Genomic DNA, 20074 nt, shown 5'->3' with positions numbered 1-20074 from the left:
TTTTTTGGGGGGGGGGTTCTTTTTAACACAAAGGCAACAAAAAGTGTTCAATATCTGGTGTACCCTTCTGCCAAAATATCTGGCAGAGAGGGTATCACATACTTCTTATATTGTGGGGGTATCGATGTTGCGCATGAAAATGATTAATACCCCTAGTCGTTCAAACAGAACTCTAGTTAAACCCGGGCAATGCCAGGTACCCTTGTTATTGATTAAAAAAAAAAAAAACAATAAAACAAATGATTTAATAAAAACAAAACAAATGATTTAATAAAAATAAAACCAATGATTTAAATAAAATGAATAATTAAAAAAATAAAACGATATAAAAATAAAACTATTAATTAAAAAAAGATTATTAATTAAAAAAATAAAACAATTAATTAAAAAATAAAACAAATTTAAAAAATAAAACGCTAATTAAAAAAATACTACAAATAATTAAAAAATAAAATAATTAAAAAAATAAAACAGTTAAAAAAATAAAATGAATAGTTAAAAAAATAAAACGAATAATTAAAAATATAAAAAGAATAATTAATAATATAACATGAATAATTAAAAACATAAAATAAATAATTAAAAACAAATAATTATAAACATAAAATGAATAATTAAAAAAAATAAAATAAATTAAAAAAATAAAATAAATTAAAAAAATAACATGAATAAAAAAATAAAATGTATAAAAAAATAAAATGTATAAAAAAATAAGATATATAAAAAAATTAAATGTATAAATAATAAAATGAATTGAAAAATAAAATGAATAATTTAAAAATAAAACGAATAATTAAAAAATAAAACAATTAAAAATGTAAAATGAATTTAAAAAATGAATAATGAAAAAATAAAACAAATAATTAAAAAATAAAACGAATAATAAAAAATAAAATGAATAATTAAAAAATAAAATGAATAATAAAAATATACAATGAATAATTAAAAATATAAAATGAATAATTAAAAAATAAAACGAATAATTAAAAAAATAAATGAATAATTAAAAAAATAATTGAAAACATAAAATGAATAATTAAAAATATAAAATGAATAATTAAAAAAATAAAACGAATAATTACAAAAATAAAACAAATAATTAAAAATAAAATGAATAATTAAATAAAATGAATGATTAAAAAATGAATAATTAAAAATAAAACAAATTAAAAAAACAAAATGAATAATTAAAAAATAAAACACATAATTAAAAAATACAACGAATAATTATTAAATAAAATGAATAATTAAAAAATAAATGAATAATTAAAAAGTAAAATCATTAATTAAAAAAAATTAATTATTAATAATTAAAAAAAATGAATAATTAAAATAATTAAATGAATGATTAAAAATATAAAATGAATGATTTAAAATATAAAATGAATATTTAAAAGAAACAATACGAATCATGTAAAAATAAAAATGATTTAAATATCTTCAAAAAAGACAAAAATTTCACTTATGGAAAAAGGTGTCTTTCTTATGAAAAAAATAAACTGAAACTTTTTTTATCATTAAACAATTTTTAATTCAACTAAATTGTTTTAAAACTATAACTGATTTTATTAAGCTAATTGCTATTAAATTTTTGGATGATAAATAACTTCCAAAACTTTTGATATTTTAATACATGAAGACTTATAAGAATTTGCAAACCAGAAATGATTTTCTTATTTCTCGGTTTTAATGCTTCCAAATTTCTTGTAACTTTTGAAGCACCATGAAATAATTAACCCTTACCTACAAATTATTAACAGGCGATTAGAATGGCTGACGTATTTGCCCAAATGTATTCTTGTTAATTTAATTTTATGATTTAATTATTTTTAAATAATATTTAAAATATGTATATTATAGTATTACATTTTAGATTTAAATATTCCACTAATACTAACTAAAATAAAAATTAAATGTGCAATCATCAAATTTAAATTAATACAATACATATGAAACGGGTCACACAATTTTATTAATATTTATATTAATATAGCGAATAATTGTTTATATTACTACAATATAAACATAAAAAGATAACCATTTTATACAATAGGAAAATAAATAATCTAATAGAAATAATAATCAATGAAATAGAAAAGTTGTCTTACGTTTCCAATGGTAAATTTTCTAAGGCTTGAAGAGAAAAGGGAAAACAAGCGAAACATGCCAATGCTTGTGTTATATTGTCTCGAAGATCTGCAGAATAAAAGAGATCAAAAAAGAAATTGCTAAATAATTAATTTTATTTTTAAAAAATTTTGAAAACAGATTTTGTTTTACAACATATTAACCAGTTTTGAGTCAAAACATTGTGTTAGATGTTGGTTACTTGTTTTTAATCTTTCTTGTGGAATTTTTTGTTAGATTTTGTATATTTTAATCTCTTTCAAGAATTCAATCATTTTTTTCTGGGTCGATTTTGTTAAATATCTCCCTTAGACTATTCTCTTGGTGTGGGCCCATTTAAAGTCCACATAGCCCGTCAGTATATGATGTACTGTGTAGGGTTCTTGACATGTTATGCAAATAGGCACCTCTTCTCCTTTTAGTAGATGTGAGTGAATGACATGAGTGTGATCTATTTGTAGTCTAGTCATTACTACCTCTTCTTTTCTTGACATCTTTTTTGTATCTCTTATTCCGATGTTTGGTGCTACTTTGAATAGTTTATTCTCTGTGCATGAGTTCCAATGTCTTGGCAATTTATATATATATATATATGTTTATGTTTATTTTGGGTTTTAGGCTTGTTTTAGGGATTTTTCCTGTTGTATGGTTTTGTTGAAGTGACTTTCTTGCTGCTTTATCAACTTTTTCGTTCATGTAGATGCCAATGTGGCTTGGAATCCAGCAGAAGATTATGTATTTATTCATTGTTTTGGTGTTTATTTTATTTATATTTATAATAAGGGGATTTGTCATTTTTTTTTTTTTTTTCAGTGATAGGAGTATCGATAGAGAATCTGTAAAGATGAGATATTTTTTATGATTATCAGTTATTATATCTAGTGCCAAGTCGATGGTAGATACTTCTGCACTAAACACAGAAGCTCTATCCGGGAGTCTTTTCTTTAATTTTTTTTATTTTTATGGATGGCTGTGAATCCTACCCTGTCTCCATCCTTTGATCCATCTCTGTAGCTTTGTGAGTATTCTTTATATTTATTTTGGATGTTAAGCAGTTTTTCATGGAAGGCTGAGGGATGGGTTTTGTTTTACAATATTCACTCAATTTTAATATTATGGATGGTTGTTCAACTATCCAAGGTGGAGTTGATAGAGTCATGTATTTTTGTTGTGTCTATTTGGGTCTCTGTGAGGTGGTTCTTTATGTGGAGGATGTAAATTTCATAATATTTTCTTTTTTGTTGAATAGGTGTGTATATTGCAGATGGAAAACACATTGATATGCAAGATTTGATGGACATGATGTGAGATTTAAGTAATATTGTAGAGCTAGTTTTTGTTTTCCTAGGGTCAATGGTGGTTCGTTAGCCTTCACATACAAGTTATTGGATAGGTTCTGAAGGCTCCCAAGGCCAATTTCAATCCTTGGTGGTGTATCATATCCAATTCCTTCACGTATGATTTTGTAACTGCTCCATATATGTAACATAAATAACAGTCAAGTTTGGATTTAATTAAAGATCAGTACAATTTTAATAATGTAGTTTTATCGATACCCCAGTCGATGTGTGCTAACACTTTGATTAATTGCATGGTCTTGTGACATTTTGTTTTTAAGTATTTTATGTGTCAATTCCTATTATATATGATGCTCAAGTATTTGTCAAGGACTGGGATCTTATTATTGTCTAGTTTCAAGGTGGAGTAGTTATGGAACTTTCGTAGTTTACAATCAATTTTCTATGGCTCATTTATTTATCTTATTTCGGCAGAGTTGTAGTTTATGTATATGCTACCCCTATGAAGTAAATAAAGAGTTCCACTGGAAATTGCATCCAAATTCCCGAGCTCGACAAAAACATTCCCGAGTCTGACAAGATACACCTGAGGAAAATCGGAGGTTACATTGACCGAAACATTGTGAAAATCACGCTTAAGATGAGAAGAGTAATCCGATAAATTATACAAATAACCAATCCTCATCTAAAAAATTCAGGAACTGCTTTGGAGTAGTTTAATGTTTAGCGTGGATCTGATACTTGTTTTGTGTCATTTTTGTAGATGATTTTTTATTTTCTGCTTCTACCAATATTGTTCTGTTTCTTAATTTTTTGACATTTTTGGGTGCTATTTTGCTTAATATAGATTTTTGGATAAGGAAGGGTGACATTCTAGTTGATTCATCAGAAGTAGCCTCTAGCACAATGAATTGTGGAAAAGCCTTGACTCTATATGTGGTTATCTCTTGGTTATCTTTTTATTCATAACTAGCAGTGTTGTGTAGCAGGGTACATATTGAGACAACATATAACAGGGACTCAGAACAAAGTATGATAACGACATTTACGTACTGTTTATATCACGACGACGATTGTGACGATACTTGTGAACTTCATCTTATTAAGCGTAAACACATAAGAGACATGTGGAATACAGTGTTTTAACTCATCAGAGGGGAGATAGTTCTTTATGATGGTGGAGGCAGGTAATACTTTGAGGGAGTTATACAAAGTTCATTTACAAGATGATAGACAAAACATACCTTTCAGTTGTAATGATGACGACAAAATTTTTACAAAATATATGAAGATCTTTTTATTCAAACCAGTTGATGATGATGGTCAGGGATTCAAGCCTTTACAACTACATGGTCTCCTCTTTTCTCCTTTCAAGGGCATCAGCTCTCACTAAGTCGCTCTCAAACTCTCGTCTCAATACATTGGGAATTTTTCTTGATGACGTCAGAAGTGTGGCCAAACAATGTGACTCCCTCACATTTCAAATTACACGTGCACTTTGCATATGCATCTACACGCCTCTGGTAAACAAAGAAATTCCTAAATTGAATTGTATCATTTTTAGCCTATTTTGTTAATCATTATTTCTAAACTCGTATTGTCCATTCTTTTAACTGACATAATGTAATATCCAGTTATTTCTAAATCGATTTCAATTCTAAATTAAATATCTCTTATCTTTTAACCACTTGCCTACTGGGTTCGATTCTAACCTTTTCCAACTATCATTTTTTTTTTTTTTTTTTACAATGGTGTCACCACTTATCAAGGCCTGGAGGCCACTCAGGGATAAGGGTTATTGCGTGTACAGTAATCAATGAGATAGTATTGTATTAATCATTAGTATTGGAGATTTGATAGAGTGTCTTACTTAAGGGGGCGGTTTGTCAGGAATTTGTTTATGTTGGATTTGAAGACATCCAAGTTGTAGTCAGGTGGGAAACAGGCGAACGGAAGAGAGTTCCACAATCGTGCACTTCTGAGAAAGAAGCTCTGCTCATGGAATCTACGTTTGGATTTAGGCACAGATAAAGAGTGGGGAAAATTATTGACAGTAGTTTCAGCCAGACGGGTGTTTCTCGTGAAAGATTGGCGAGGGGGGACGAGAGATTGGAGCTCAGACGAGCACTTGCCATGGAAATAACGATAAAACAAAGACAGGCTCGCAACGTCTCTTCTGTGGGAGAGAGGCTGCAGGGAAGAGAAAAGGGCACCCCCCACCAAACCACAAAGTCTATTTTGTACTCTGTCAAGGCAGGATAGGCTGTTTTTAGAAGCTCCTGCCATCCTTGGACATACATGGCTTTTATACAGATAGAGAATTTCATCAGTAGTGAGATATCTTCTGGAGCGGTAGAAGGATCCCACCATTTTCCCAGCGTCCCTGGCAACAGATTTGATGTATGTGTTCCATTTCAGATCAGGAGTAAAGGTCAAACCTAGAAGCTTGTCAAAACATGGAGCCTCCCCAAGACGAGAGCTATCCATTTCAATTGATGCCAGATGAGGATCAGAGCATTGATGATGTAAAGATAGAAGCTTAGTTTTGGATGCATTAAAAGTGACCAGCCACCTCTTCCCCCATTGTACCACGCGCTCAAGATCAGAAGAGAGAGAATTAGAGAGAACTTTGTCATTTACAGCCTTTGATTTGTGGCCATAGATGGTCGTGTCATCAGCATAGATGTCAACAAATGATTTAAGTATGTGTTTTGGGAGATCATTGATGTAGATCAGGAAGAGAGTTGGGCTCAGGATGGACCACTGGGGGACTCCAGCATTAATACTGTGGGCCTCTGATTTCTGCCCATCAACCACTACTCTTATGAACCTATCAGAGAGAAATGATTTAATGATTGAGAAAACATTTCCAGTAATACCATAGCTGGAAATCTTGTGAAGTAGGCCCTTATGCCATACCTTATCGAAGGCCTTTGATATGTCAGGAGCAATTGCCCTGGAAAGGAAAACTTTTTCAAGAGATTCACTAATCCTATGTGATATAACTGTTAGCACATCTGCTGTAGATCTTGTAGAGCAGAAACCATATTGCATGTCACTAAGAAGGTTGTTTCTGTTGAGGTGGCTGACTACTTCTTTATTTAATATGGATTCCAGCAACTTACTCATGACATACAGGAGACTTATTGGTCTGTACTGAGAGGGAGATGACATTTCACCTGAATTCTTAAATACAGGGCATACTGATGAGGTTTTCCAGGGTGTTGGAAAGCACTTCTCCTTAAGGCAACGCTTAAACAATTTTGTAAGTATGGGGGCAAGTTCTGGTTGGAGCTTTTTCAGCACTGTAACTGGAATGCCGTCAGGGCCAGTTGCTTTACTGGAATCAAGGTTCTGGATTAGCTTGGCGACCTCACGCACAGATATTTGTATGTTGCATAGCGTGTTGTCTGTTATAGGAGGAAATATGGGCAGTTGATGGCCATTGTCGCATAGGGTAGAATTAGCTGCAAAGTTCTTGGCAAATAGTCTGGCCTTGTCTGATGCTGACGAGATGACCTCAGGTCCATTGATGATAGTTGGGATAGAACGCACGCTTCTGTTCAAGATCCTGCTAGTTTGCTCTTTTACTTACTGGGGTCTCCCCCCTTTTTACATAACAGCAGTACTCGCTAACCGGTGGTGCTCGATGGAAGCGTGCCCCCTCTCGAAAAAAAATAAAAGTAAGGTTGTTGTTATTGGTGTGGTTGTTGCTGGCCAATCCTCAACCTCTTCATGTTACAAACAGCTTTCGGAATAGACACCCTCAACTCCTCAACTATCGGAATGCCAAGAACGGGTGGAGAGAGGTGGTGTAGTAAGGATATTATGCAACACCCAGCTAGTGATGCCAACTGAGATTTTAAAAACCCGCTAGATCAGAAAAAAGAAATCTCCAGATAATCGCTAAAATTTAAATTTTTGTCGGGTGAAATTTTCAAAAACTGCTAATACAAAACCAAAAAATCTCCAAAAAAGAAAAACACCACATTTTAACAATTTACCCTACATAAAAATAATTTTAATATAGTATATTCAATATAAAAAATGTTCCGTGGTTTCTCACTACATATATTTCTCGAATTATATTGAAGCAGCTAGCTCCTCAGAAAGCTTTGACATTTTATCAATTAGTTTTACCTGCTTTTCGGAAAGGGTATATTTTGTTTAGCAAAAAATAAATCATATAATAAAACAGTGGTTATAATAAAAACTAAATTGAAATATATTAAAAATTAAACATCACAATAATGGTGTACCTAAATATTGAATATTGTCAAATAAATTCTCCATAAATATAGGATGAATTAATATTTGCAAAATAAAATTTTTTTTTACAAAAATCCGCAAAATATGGGCACCAGATTTTTTAACCATTCATAAGGGGGGATCGGGGAGGGCAGGTTAAAATGGCAGAAATGTATATAGAGGAAAATAGCACAAGATGAAAATCTTTGAGAATATATATAAAGGAAAAACATTAAGTTTGTCAATTTAAAAAATAAATTATAACTATATTTAATAGCAGAAGAGAACACTTAGCAATCCCCCTAAAAAAAAATTAGATTTTGCGATTACATGTGAATATTTTTAATAAAATATTTTAGAATTTATAGTAGGGGGAATCATTTTTTCATATAAATTTAATAAAATGACCCCTCATTTTTAGGACATCCTAACTTTTTGGGACAGATTACTAATCTTTAATATATGTCTAACTCTAAATCTTACTCGTAATGTAGTAAAACTACACGAAATCCCCTTAAGTAAAACATGCAGAATTTATCTCCCATAGCAAAAAAAATCCTTAATAATCTTGAAAAAAAAAAAGATTCTTAGAAAGCCTTAGAAATAAGGGTGTTACGTTATATTAAATTGGACAGCACTGTTCATGCCCACCATTCACAATCGAGTATATTTTTATGTGCTCTGAATAGTTTGAAAATGAAAAAAAAAAAAAATGATTTAAATATTTGCCAAATATAATTAACGTTATATCTGTTCTGATACTATAATTTATCTTTTCTGCTGTAGGTCAATGAAGAAGAAGAAATCCTTTAAGATTGAATATAAAAAAAAAGATTTTGCCCTAGTCCAGAGTGCCTCTTTTTGAGGGTAAAAACCGACCTTTGCCATCGTAGGAAATATGTTTTTTTTTTCACAGTTGGAAAACTTTCTGTTGTTAATGTTTGCTCCAAAATAAATGCAATAAACTTTGCGGTAGTGGTAACATCTACTGCATCTTAAAAAAGGTTGTTCACGCTGACAATTAAATGGAATAATAAATGTAAAAATTAGTAAAAATAAGTAAAATCATGAATGTTGGCTCTTTGGGGAGGCAAGTAAGTAGGAACAACACAGTCATTTGTTCAAATGTAGACTAGCTAACAGTCAAGAAATTGTAAACAATAACAAAAATCAACAAATACCTGATACCAAATGCAGTAAAATTCAAGTATCTTTTTATTTCATCTCTTTTATTAATAGTTGTCTTTACAACAATTAACTGGTTGCTTGTTGCTTAACTATTTGGGACTTTAATCTTGAAAAATTGAATATAAAATGTCTGCTACCACTAACTCTAAATTTTGGAGTGCAACTCGAACTTCGGGTTAGTGGTAGAATAAGTCATTTGTTTCCAAATTAAGGAATTAAGCCTCCTTAATTAAATTAAGTGACCAGTTGTTTATTTTTTTTAATCAGTATGTAAATACCACTTTGAACAACATAATTTGAAATTATGAAAAAAAAAAAAACCGTTTTAGCATGTTAAAAGTACTGTATAATTTTTTTATTATTTTGTTCTGTTGTTTGTTGCTTTTTACAAATTTCAGCTGGTAACTTTTCTACACTTTAACTAAGTGAAAAAAATACTTATAAATTAAGGTGGGGGTGCTTAGAGCATATTTTCAAGTACAGTGGCTGAACCCAAATAAATGTACTTGGACTATGCGATTTTGTGGAGAGTATCCATCGAAGATGTGTTAATGTTGACTGGTTAGTTATATGTAAAAGAAAAAAGTGTAAAAAAAAAAAAAAGTTACCGGCAGTTCCTAGGTTAATTAGAAAATGGGGCGAATTAAAAGCAAACATGCTAACAAATCGGCCACAATAAGTTGTCACTGTAATTGGCTTAGAATTTACCCTTATAACGTGTGATTGAATGAGTGACCTAAATAAAATTGTAACATGGCTGATCTCTCTCTCTCTGTATCTCTAACTGTCTCTCTCCCTCCCCTGTATCCCCCCTCTCCTCTCTCTATAGCTTGCTGGTTGGCATAATCTTCAAGTTCATAAGAAAAGAAAATACAGTCTAAGTAAATAAATAAAAACATAAAAAAATAGAAATATGTAGAAATAACGAAGACGGGAGTGAGTAAGACTAAATGTAGAACATAAGATTCGTAATTTAACAAATGGATATGTATAAACATGGCAGCGTGATTATAAGTATCAACCCGTTCGTTTAAAGGTTGAAGAAGCGAATAGCAAAATTAGAGAATGTATACTGCTAAGCGAATCAGAGGAGGTTAATTTTTGCAAGGGAGAAATTATTATCTATAAATAGGAATATATGAAAGATATGGTAAGTATATGTGTCAAGTATATGTGTTAAGAGTGGTGAAAACCCAGTAGGGTAGGAATAAGTAGGAATGGTGGCGGTGTTAAATGGGATCGGTGGAAGTACAGGAAAGGTAGAGAGAGAAATAGGTACTACTTTCTCAATAGGTTGTGAGATTGTGATTGTGGTGCTCCTCGGAACTAACATAAGATTTTAATATAACACCTAAATGTGTATATAATGTCCTACTAAAGTTACATCAGCCATTGGCAAAGAGTGTAGACATAATAAATTTGTATGTGGCCTCTGTTGTTGTAAACCTACCGTATTTTGGTCCAAAGTGGGAAAAACTGTGCCTCTTTTATTATATATAGGGATAAGGTTAGAAGGTTCATCAGCCATGGTACCCATCCACCTTGGAGTCCCTTATGGGAAAGAAAAACGAGGGGGTAAATCCCCTTCGCCTCGGTTCTCCAGGGCTACATGACTAGTATACTCAAACGTGGGGAGAATTCCAAGTATTCATGATCTGTAGTTATGCCCACCTAATATTTTTATTACTCTTGTCGGTTGCCTTTGTCCCAGCTTGATTGACCCTTCAGCCACCGCTTATTAAATCAGTTTGTTGTTTATCTGTGGTGAGCATAAGTGTTTTTTTTTGTTTAGCTTGTTTGAATTAATGCTAGACATGACCAACCAACTGATTGGATCAGGCCTGTCCAACCCCTGTCTAGCCTAGTCAGCGCCAAAGTAGTGTGTTGGTGTGTTGCAATACCATGTCATTATTATGTCTTAGACATGTTCTGCTCAACACCTAAGATCCCATCCTTAGTGCATTACAGGTCACCGCCTATGATTAACAGGTGGCCCCATTGAGACTTTTACCCTCTGTAGGAGGGCATTCAGTATATTCTGATGCTCTATCGACTGGGCCGAAAATTATCTGTAAAAAGTTTTGTTCTTCATACATTCATGCATAATGTTTTATTTGATTTGGTTGTTTTATTTGATGGCATATCAACTGTTTTTTTGAATATTGATGTTGTGACCTGCCATTTTGGAAAATATTTTTGTGTTTCAAGTTCTTTATATTTTCAGATAGTCCTTCCTGGTACCTGTCTTGTTACCAGTACATAAACTCTTTTGGAATATTTTATGTAAAATCCATTTATTGCATTAAAGTTGTTGTTTCAAATTCTTCATATCCTCAAGCAACTATACATAATTTTTTGTTTAGTTATTTTGTTGAACAGTACATCAACTCGTTTTGGGTTATTCATGCCAAATTCAGCAACTTTGTAGAAAACTCCTACGTTTCAAGTTTCCTATATCTTTCATCACTAGTTTGTAGTGCTTGGTTTGGTTGTCTTGTAGTGGATTCTGTTATTTTCATTCCTGCAGTACAGGATTGAGCTTCGCAAAGTGGTAAGGATTATAATATTTATGTTTGATGTGTTCTAAGTCAGGAAGCCAGTAGGTACATGGGAGATCGAAAAAAGGAGAGGAAGGTTGTCTTTGTTTTTTGCTTTGCAGAACACAATTAAGTTTTGCAAAGGTTTAGAGGATAAAACAAAAATGTTTTAATGTATAGTGCATTTGTGTCAAGAAGCCAATATTCAGACAGCCTGATCGTATTTATGTTAGTGAAGGCTAAAATATAATCAGCCACATTCCAACATGTAGATTCATCATCAGAATTTGAAAATAGCAAAGAGTTAAAAAGAGAGATCTCGAAAGAGGTATAACAAACAAATATTATCATTCTCTTTATCCAAAGCAATCATATAACTTTGATTTTGAAACACTGACAAATTGTTCAGCAATTTCATACTTAATTACTGAATTGGGATGAAGCTGGAAGTGGGAGGAGCAAAATTAGTGAATGCAGATATTTACCTGAATTAACAATTCTGTTATCTGAGAAATGTTGTGTGAGAAACAATGCAAATCGTGAACTTAAATCAGCTTGATCTGAAAGAAAAAATAAGCAATTGCCATATTTGATTTAAAGTCAAACATTATACTATATATATATATATATATATATATATATATATATATATATATATATATATATATAGTCATGCTATAATTAGAAATACCAATAACTCAAAAGCTGAAAAAGAATTTAAAAAAAAAAAATTATAAAAATATGAAGTTGACAGATGGCAAGAATCAAAATTACTAACTTTCTAGATGATATATTCAACCTTATTCATAAAGAAAACTATGACCCAATATATTTATATCAATCAGCCATAGAATTAGTAATAATTTCTTTATGGTAGAAATTTTCAACAATAATAGTCACACATACAACAATGCTCTAATAGTGGTTAAGTTAATACAAAAAATGAGTACAACAACAGTAGCAATATAAGAAGGAAAAATGGACATAGGAAAATTATCTAGTATATGCCCTCACTCAATCTATTATTAAAAATTAAAATTGGACATACATTCTTTAATCTTTTAAATCGGCACTTTCAGGTAAATAATCCACTATATAAAATATTTAACAAAAACACTGAAACTTAGCTACAGTTGTAGAAAGAATTATTAAGAACCATAATAAGAAAATACTAAATCATGATGATTAATATACAAAATAGCAATAACACAAAATACACAAAATAGCAATAACACAAAATACACAAAATGATTAATACACAAAATAGCAATAACACAAAATACACAAAATGATTAATACACAAAATAGCAATAACAACAGTAAAAGTGTAACTGTAGAAATAAAAATGGATGCCCATTATGAGAAAAATGTTAAACTAAAAATGTGGTTTATGTTGGTATTGTATTCCCCCAAAACAATCTTAATCAAGTAAAATATTATGGAGGCAAGCCAAGTACTGAATTTTAAACAACATATAGAAACTATAAAATGCCATTTAATAACCCAGATAGTGGTGTGGGCACATCATTATACAAACATGTACTATCCCTTAAAGAACATTACCTAATACCTGTATTAAGATGCAGGGTCTTAAAGATTGCTGCAACGCCTACTTGTCTTCTTTGTATTAATGATAAATTAGCTATAATTACATTCTCAGACAAAGCTAAATTACTTAACCAAAGTGATGAAATAGGATTTAGCTGTAGGCTTTTAAAACATTTCACTTTAGATAAATCTAAAAATAAGCTAGTGAATCCACCATAGCATCCCAGAGGAAACTAGTCCTTCCAGAAACTATATCACTCCTGGATAATAGATGCAGTTTGTTTGTTTGTTTGTTTAACCGGCATATCAACCTTCTTTGGGTCATTTAATGCTGTATACAAGATTACAGTTTTTTATATTTTCAGAATCGATTTTCGCTGGGTATATTCGGCCAATGTTTTGGTATATTTTGTTATTTGATGGTTTTTATATTTTATGGTAAAGATTTGTTTGTTTCAAGAAATTTAGAATGGTTTTAGGATTTTCTTTATCAAAGAGTTGTTTAAGCTTGTAGTAGTGTTGACAAATTTGTGTGAGGTCATAGTCAAGTAAAAAGTGTTTCACTGTATAAGGTTCGTGACATGGTATACATTTAGGAGGTTCTTCACTTTTTAGTATGTGGGAATGAGTTATGCATGTGTGTCCTATCCGGATACGTGATAAGACTACTTCTTTACATGATTTTCTGGTATCTAGAAGGTTTTTTTTTTTTCTTTTTAAGTATAGGGGTAATTTGGAAGAGGTTGTTGTTTTGGCAATTGTTCCAATTTTGTTGCCATTTCTTTGTGATAAAACTGTTTATTGAATATTTGTAATTCGTATATGGGATCTTTATGTCGTTTATTTGTAGCTTTAAGGAATTTTTTGGCCACCATGCCAGCTTTATCATTTCCACGGAAACCGTAGTGACTGGGAATCCAACAAAAGAAGAAAGTTTTGTGTTGCAGGATAGAATGGATCTTTTGTAACAGTTTGATAGTAGGGGATTGTTTAATTTTTGATTTTTTTATTGCTTCTAATACTAATAATGAGTCTACAAATATTATAAATTTTTTTGAGTTTTGGTTGATGATAATATCTAGAGTCAGGTTTATGGCTGTAATTTCTACACTATAGATAGAGGAGTTATTTGGTAACCTTTTCTGCTGAATACTGTTTTCTGAAATAGCGGCACATCCCACTTTGTTTTGATCTTTGGAAACATCAGTGTAAATGTGTGTCCAATTTGGGTAAGTATCCAGAATGTTGCTTAGTTTTTCTCTATAGTCTGCAGGGTGAGTATTGGATTTAGGATATATTGTCAAGTCTAGTATGACTTTAGGTTGATTTAACAGCCAGGGTGGGAGTTCTGGGAAATTTTCCTCGTGGATGCTGGCTTGATCTATTGAGTTGTCTGTAAGTGGTTTTATTGTTTCTTCCATGTAGAAACCAAAGGGTTTAATTGCATTTTCTTTTTGTTTGAATAGATGTGTGTAGTTGGGATTGAAAGTGCATTGATAGGCAGAATTTTTGGGGTTTGATTTTAATTTTAGATAATATTGTAAGCCTAATTTTTCACGTCTCAATTTTAGTAGAGGTTCATAGGCTTCAGCATATAAGCTTTCTGTCGGAGAGGTTTTGAATGCACCCAGAGCAAGTCTTAATCCTGTGTGATGGATAGAATCTAGAGTTTTAAGGTAACTTTTTCTGGTTAAACCATATATGAAGCTTCCATAATCTAGTTTGGTTCTTATCAGAGTTCTATATAATTTTAAGAGTGATGAGCAATCTGATCCCCACTCAGTATTTGCTATAACCCTTAATAGTTGTAGTCTTGAAACATTTTTGTTTTAAATATTTTAAGTGAGGGATGAAGGAACTTTTTATCAAAAATAAGTCCCAAAAATTTATGTTGATCAGCTATTTCAATTTTTGTTCCTTTTAGATTGAGAATAGGGTCATTGTGCATTTTTCTATGATTACAGAAATGGACACAGTTTTGATTGTTGAAAATTTAAAGCCATTTTCTGTCGTCCATTGTGTTAGTTTGTTTATGCACATTTGTAGTTGGCATTCTGCAGTATGAATATTTGTGGATCTATGGCAGATTACAAGGTCATCCACATATAAGGAGCCATTTATCCCATTGTTTAGACAATTTACAATATTATTAATTTTTATATTAAATAGCGTAACTGATAAAATGCATCCTTGTGGGACTCCTTCTTCCTGTATTTTTGTGTCTGATAGGTTGGGTCCGATTCTTACTTTAAAACTTCTATCAGATAGAAAATCTTTTATCAGTATGGGTAGTCTGCCCTTTAATCCAAGGTTGTAAAGGTCTTTAATTATACCCTGTCGCCATGTTGTATCATATGCCTTTTCTAAATCAAAAAAGACAGCTATTGCATGTTCTTTTTTAATGAATGCTTCTTTGATAAAGGTCTCCAATCGGACTATGTTGTCCATTGTTCCTCTGTTGTTTCTAAAACCACTTTGTAGGTTGGCAATTGAGTCGTTCGTTTCCAGATACCAATTCAGTCGTTTATTTATCATTCTTTCAAATGTTTTGCAGAGACAACTTGTCAATGCAATTGGTCTGAAATTTTGTGGATCTGAATTGTGTTTCTCTGGTTTAGGGATGTGTTATAGATTTGGAAGGAAGTTGTTTCAGAAACTCATAATGTATCTCATCCGCCCCAGTAGCTGTATTATGTGCTTCATTTATGGCTTTTAAGAGTTCATTTTTAGTAAAAGGATAGTTGTATACTTCTTTGTTGTTGGAGTTGAAATTTAATTTATTTATCTTTTTTTCTGTATCTTGTTTTATCTTTTGGAAGGATTGATTTTTCCTGGAGGAATTGTTTTGAAAGGTTTCAGCAAGAAGATTCACAATATTTTTTGTCTCCGTTATTTTGATGTCGTTTTGTAGGAGATGATTTAAAGGGGAGGGTGAGTTTTTGCCCGAAATTTTCCTTACCATGTTCCACACTTGTTTGGGGTTTGTATTTGAGTTTATTTTATTTATATAATCTTTCCATGAGGTTCTTTTTGCTTCTCTAATAACTTTACGAGCCATTGCTCTTTTTTGCTTAAAAAGGTTTAAATTGTACTTTGTTGGTTGGGAGTTGAATTTTCGTAAGGCAGCTTTACGTTGACGAATTGGTTTTTGGCATTCGTTATTAAACCAGAGTCTTTGTTGTTTGTTTGTTCTGCTACTTCTAGGTATGCATTCATGTGCAATGGCTAGTAAAGTTTTAGAGAAATATTCTATGGATTTATTTGGGTTTTCCTCCTCTGAGAGTTTTTGTTGGCATTTTTTTTTATATTCCTCCCAATTTGCTTTTTTTATTTTCCATTGGGAGAGATGGGTTTTTTTTTTCTTTTAGATTTGTTAAAAATCACTGGAAAATGGTCGCTACCCCATGAATCTTCTAGAACCTTCCAGTTATAGTCCATGAGGATAGTAGGGTCACACAAAGATAAATCTAATGCTGAGTAGGTGCCTGAAGCGGGATGAAGGTATGTGTTGGATTTATTGTTTAATATACACAAGTCATTGTTGTTAATAATTTTTTCAAGATTCTTCCCTTTCTTATCCGAGTATGCAGATCCCCATATATCATTGTGATTATTGAAATCACCTAACAGTAAGAAGGGTTTGGGTAACTGATTTATTATTTTGTTCAGCTCTGCTTCGTCTATTGGATCTTGGGGTGGGATGTAGATAGTGCAGATATTTATAGTTCTCTGTAGTGTGGCTGCTGCAGCAATGGCTTGAATATTAGTGTTTAGATCTATTTTGCTTTGTCGGATATTATTTCTAATAAGTATAGATAATCCTCCAGAGGCTCTCTGTTGGGTGTTGTGGATGTGGTTGTATTGTTTGTAGTTTTTTATATTTTATCTTTAGCTTTTAAAAAGGTTTCTTGGAGACATATGATGGCTGGTTGATGGTTTGTTATAAGAAGTAATAAGTCATTTATGTTGGGTTTTAGGCCCCTGCAGTTCCATTGGATGATTTTTTGGGTCATGATTAGATTTTATGTATTTGTTTTTGACTTTTGTTAGTCGTTGTGTCTGATCTTCGATCTTCAGTGTCCATTTCCTCAAATCTGTTTTAGATTGAGTCTCTTGGTCTGGAAGATGAATGTGGTCTGTTTATTTTGGTTTTAATTTCTTTGTTGGTTGGTGGTTTGTTTCCTTTTCCTTCATGGGCACTTTTTGGTGTCTGTTTTTTTTTTTTTTTTCGGTTAGAGGGGTTGTTTCTGTGGGTGTTGTAGCACTTTGGGGTTTTGTGGGTCTTTTGGGTTGAGTTTTGGTTTGGGAGTTTTGTTCAGTTTTGTAATCTTTATTTTCATTGTTTATTTGTTTTATAGCTTTTTTGAATTCTTCCATTAGTTCCCTTACTTCATTGAGTAATTTAATGATTTCTGGTTTGATGTTTAATAGGTCTGCTTTTGTTGTTTGGTTATTTGGTTCGGTGGGTTTTTTTTTTGTTATTTCTGAGTATTTTATATTTCCAGCTAGGTTACGAGCTTCTTGGAAGGTTATATTTTTTGTATATTTTATTTTAATAATTTCTTTTTCTTTCTTCCATTTGTCACATTCTTTTGAATTTGCACTATGGCCTTTTTGGCAGTTAATACATTTTGGATCTTTTTGGCAATCTGTGTGGGTTTCATTTTCTCCACACCTCATGCATACTGGAGAGCGTGTGCACCGGTCTCGATGATGTCCGTACCTTTGACAGTTGTAGCATCTGAGAGGGTTTGGTATGTACGGTTCTATATTGATTTTTTTCTTATCCTATTTTGATCTTACTCGAGATTTGATGGGTATTAAAGGTTAGAATATAAGAGTTTGTACCGATGGTTTCACCATATTTTTTAATTTGGATCCTTTTTACATCGGTAACGTTTTGATTTTTTAGGTTAGTTTTAATTTCTTCCAAGGAGCATAGTGATAGTTCTGAACTCCTGATTACTCCTTTACTAGTATTCAAAGTTTTGTGGGGGTAGATTTTTACTTTTTGGTTATTAAAAAGTCTCCATTTAAAGATTTCTGTTATTTGCTTTTGGCTTTCTACTTCCACTAGTAGTGTGCCGTTATTTAGTTTTTTGACCATTTTTGGTTTGATACTCGAGAAAATTTTCTCTATTTTGAAGGGGGACACTTTTGTTATCGGTTCTCCTTCGGTTGCTTCAATGATTATAAAAAAAGGTAGATTTTGCACAAGATTTTGGTATTGTGATTCTGTTTCTGAATCTGAACTAGATTTGTCTGAAACTTCACAATGGTTTCTTTTCTGAGGCTTTTTATTTGCCATTTAAATATTTTGAATTTTTCATTTCTCCTGCTCCCCACCCGCCTCGGAGCCCTATTTGGGAAGTGTTGGGGGGGAAACCCATTCGGCCCAACACAACAAGGATACAGGAAAAGTATACTCTTCCTGCTGATAGACTCAAGCACCCGTGTTTCTTTCGTCCTTTCTAATGGCCTCATTTCTAGAAAAGATGTTGGTTTTCCAGCCGTGTTTTATCCATTCTTCAACAAGTTGATTGACCCTCCAGCCACCGCTTACTAAATCAGTTTTTGCCTAATGTGGGGAGTGCGAGCATATTTTCTTGTTGTGTTTGTCTGATTTAGTGCTAGTCATGACCAACCGATTGATTGGATTGGGCCTATCCAACCACCTGTCTCAACCCAAGTAAGGGCCAAAGTGGCGTGTTGCACCTCATGTCCTAATAGGACCTTGAACATGATTTGCTCAACCACCAGGATCCCATCCTTAGGCATTACAGGTTGCCACCCATGGTCAACAGGTGGCCCCATTGAGAGATTTTTACTCTCTGCAGGGGGGCAGTCGGTGTATTCTAATGCCCCACCGACAGGGCCGGTTGGGAAGTAGGGGAAGAAAAAAAAAGACAGAAGGGAAAAAGCTGTTGTTTTTGTTTTGGGTTTTGTAGAACACAATTAAGAGAAAAAAAAAAAAAGGAAAAAAAAGAGAATAGAAAAACAAAAGGAAACTTAATGTAGGTGCATTTCGTCTCAGGAAGCCAATAGACAGCCTATCTGGTAGCACCAGGATAATAGATGGAGTGAGAATTATCTAAACTTAGTATAAATAAGGGATGGGTAAAATTTTGATACTTAGGTATATAATAAAATTAAAATAACAGTGACCAAGTTTGCTAATATTACTTGTCTCATAATGATTCTAGCAACAACAAGTTTAAAAGTATATAACAGCACTGTTTTGCACATTAGGTATATGTAGAGATATGTATACCTGGTTGTACTTATGTAGACCTGGATATGTATGTGAATGTATATGAATATAGGTGGGTGTAATTGTGCATGTATATGTATGTTTATGAATATGTGTGTAACTGTGTATATATGTGTGTGAAAATCAATAAAATGGAGAAAAGGCATTATACAAATGTAATGGTAAAAAGACCACAACTTTAAAAACGTTCAGATTAGAAATGGAAAAAATATTTTTTTTGTATAATTTTATATAATTTTTTTTAGATTTTGTTTATTTTTTCTGTCTCTTCTCTTTTATTCCCATCATATTACACCCCCTCCTCTGAAATATTTTTTCCAATTCTAATGTGAAAAGATTTTCCATTTCTAATTTGAATGTTTTTAAACATTATACAAATTTAGATTTATATTATGCTGGCTTTTTCTCCTCTTCTAATGAGAAATATTTAGCTTTGAAATGCCATGGCCTAAAGAGGTTTCTCCCTCTATTCCCCTTTCTGTAACCCTTATTGACTTGATATTGTAATAAAGGTCCTATATAACTTTACTGTTTATCTCTTTAACTTATTCTATTCTTAACCGAATAGAGACTTTTATCCAGATAGGTTTGCCTTATCATTGAAAATTTATTTTTCAGCTTAATTTTATTACTATATATGTACTCAAGAGAAAATGTTATCTTTAGCCTTCATTAAGGTAACATCTTGGAGAAGGAAAACATCTATTACTGAAATGACTACTGGTCATTAGACTTTCTGTCTGTCATAGGGTTCATAGTTACTGATAGTGGCCATCATGTCATTATAAATCCTGTTACTTTTTATGTAATCTTTATGTAAGTTACCAACTATATACAGGGTGACCCCCCCCCCCAAA

At 32.0% G+C, this 20074-nt stretch overlaps 1 protein-coding gene across 3 annotated transcripts in view; it reads right to left on the bottom strand.

Moving 5' to 3' along the window:
• LOC145295982 (E3 ubiquitin-protein ligase RNF123-like) overlaps window positions 1-20074 on the bottom strand; it is a 911347-nt gene that overhangs the window by 275459 nt on the left and 615814 nt on the right. For all 3 annotated transcript variants that reach the window (XM_080141948.1, XM_080141929.1, XM_080141938.1), the window contains 2 exons: window positions 11884-11958; window positions 2109-2196 (listed from right to left, as the gene is read on the bottom strand). In XM_080141948.1, coding sequence (XP_079998074.1) covers window positions 2109-2196; window positions 11884-11958 — 163 coding nt within the window. The remainder of the gene's footprint in view (window positions 1-2108; window positions 2197-11883; window positions 11959-20074) is intronic.

This window comes from Euprymna scolopes, chromosome 2, assembly GCF_053919585.1.
Source record: "Euprymna scolopes isolate OS-2025 chromosome 2, ASM5391958v1, whole genome shotgun sequence".
Classification (NCBI taxonomy): domain Eukaryota; kingdom Metazoa; phylum Mollusca; class Cephalopoda; order Sepiida; family Sepiolidae; genus Euprymna; species Euprymna scolopes.
This window is presented reverse-complemented; position numbering and strand designations above follow the sequence as displayed.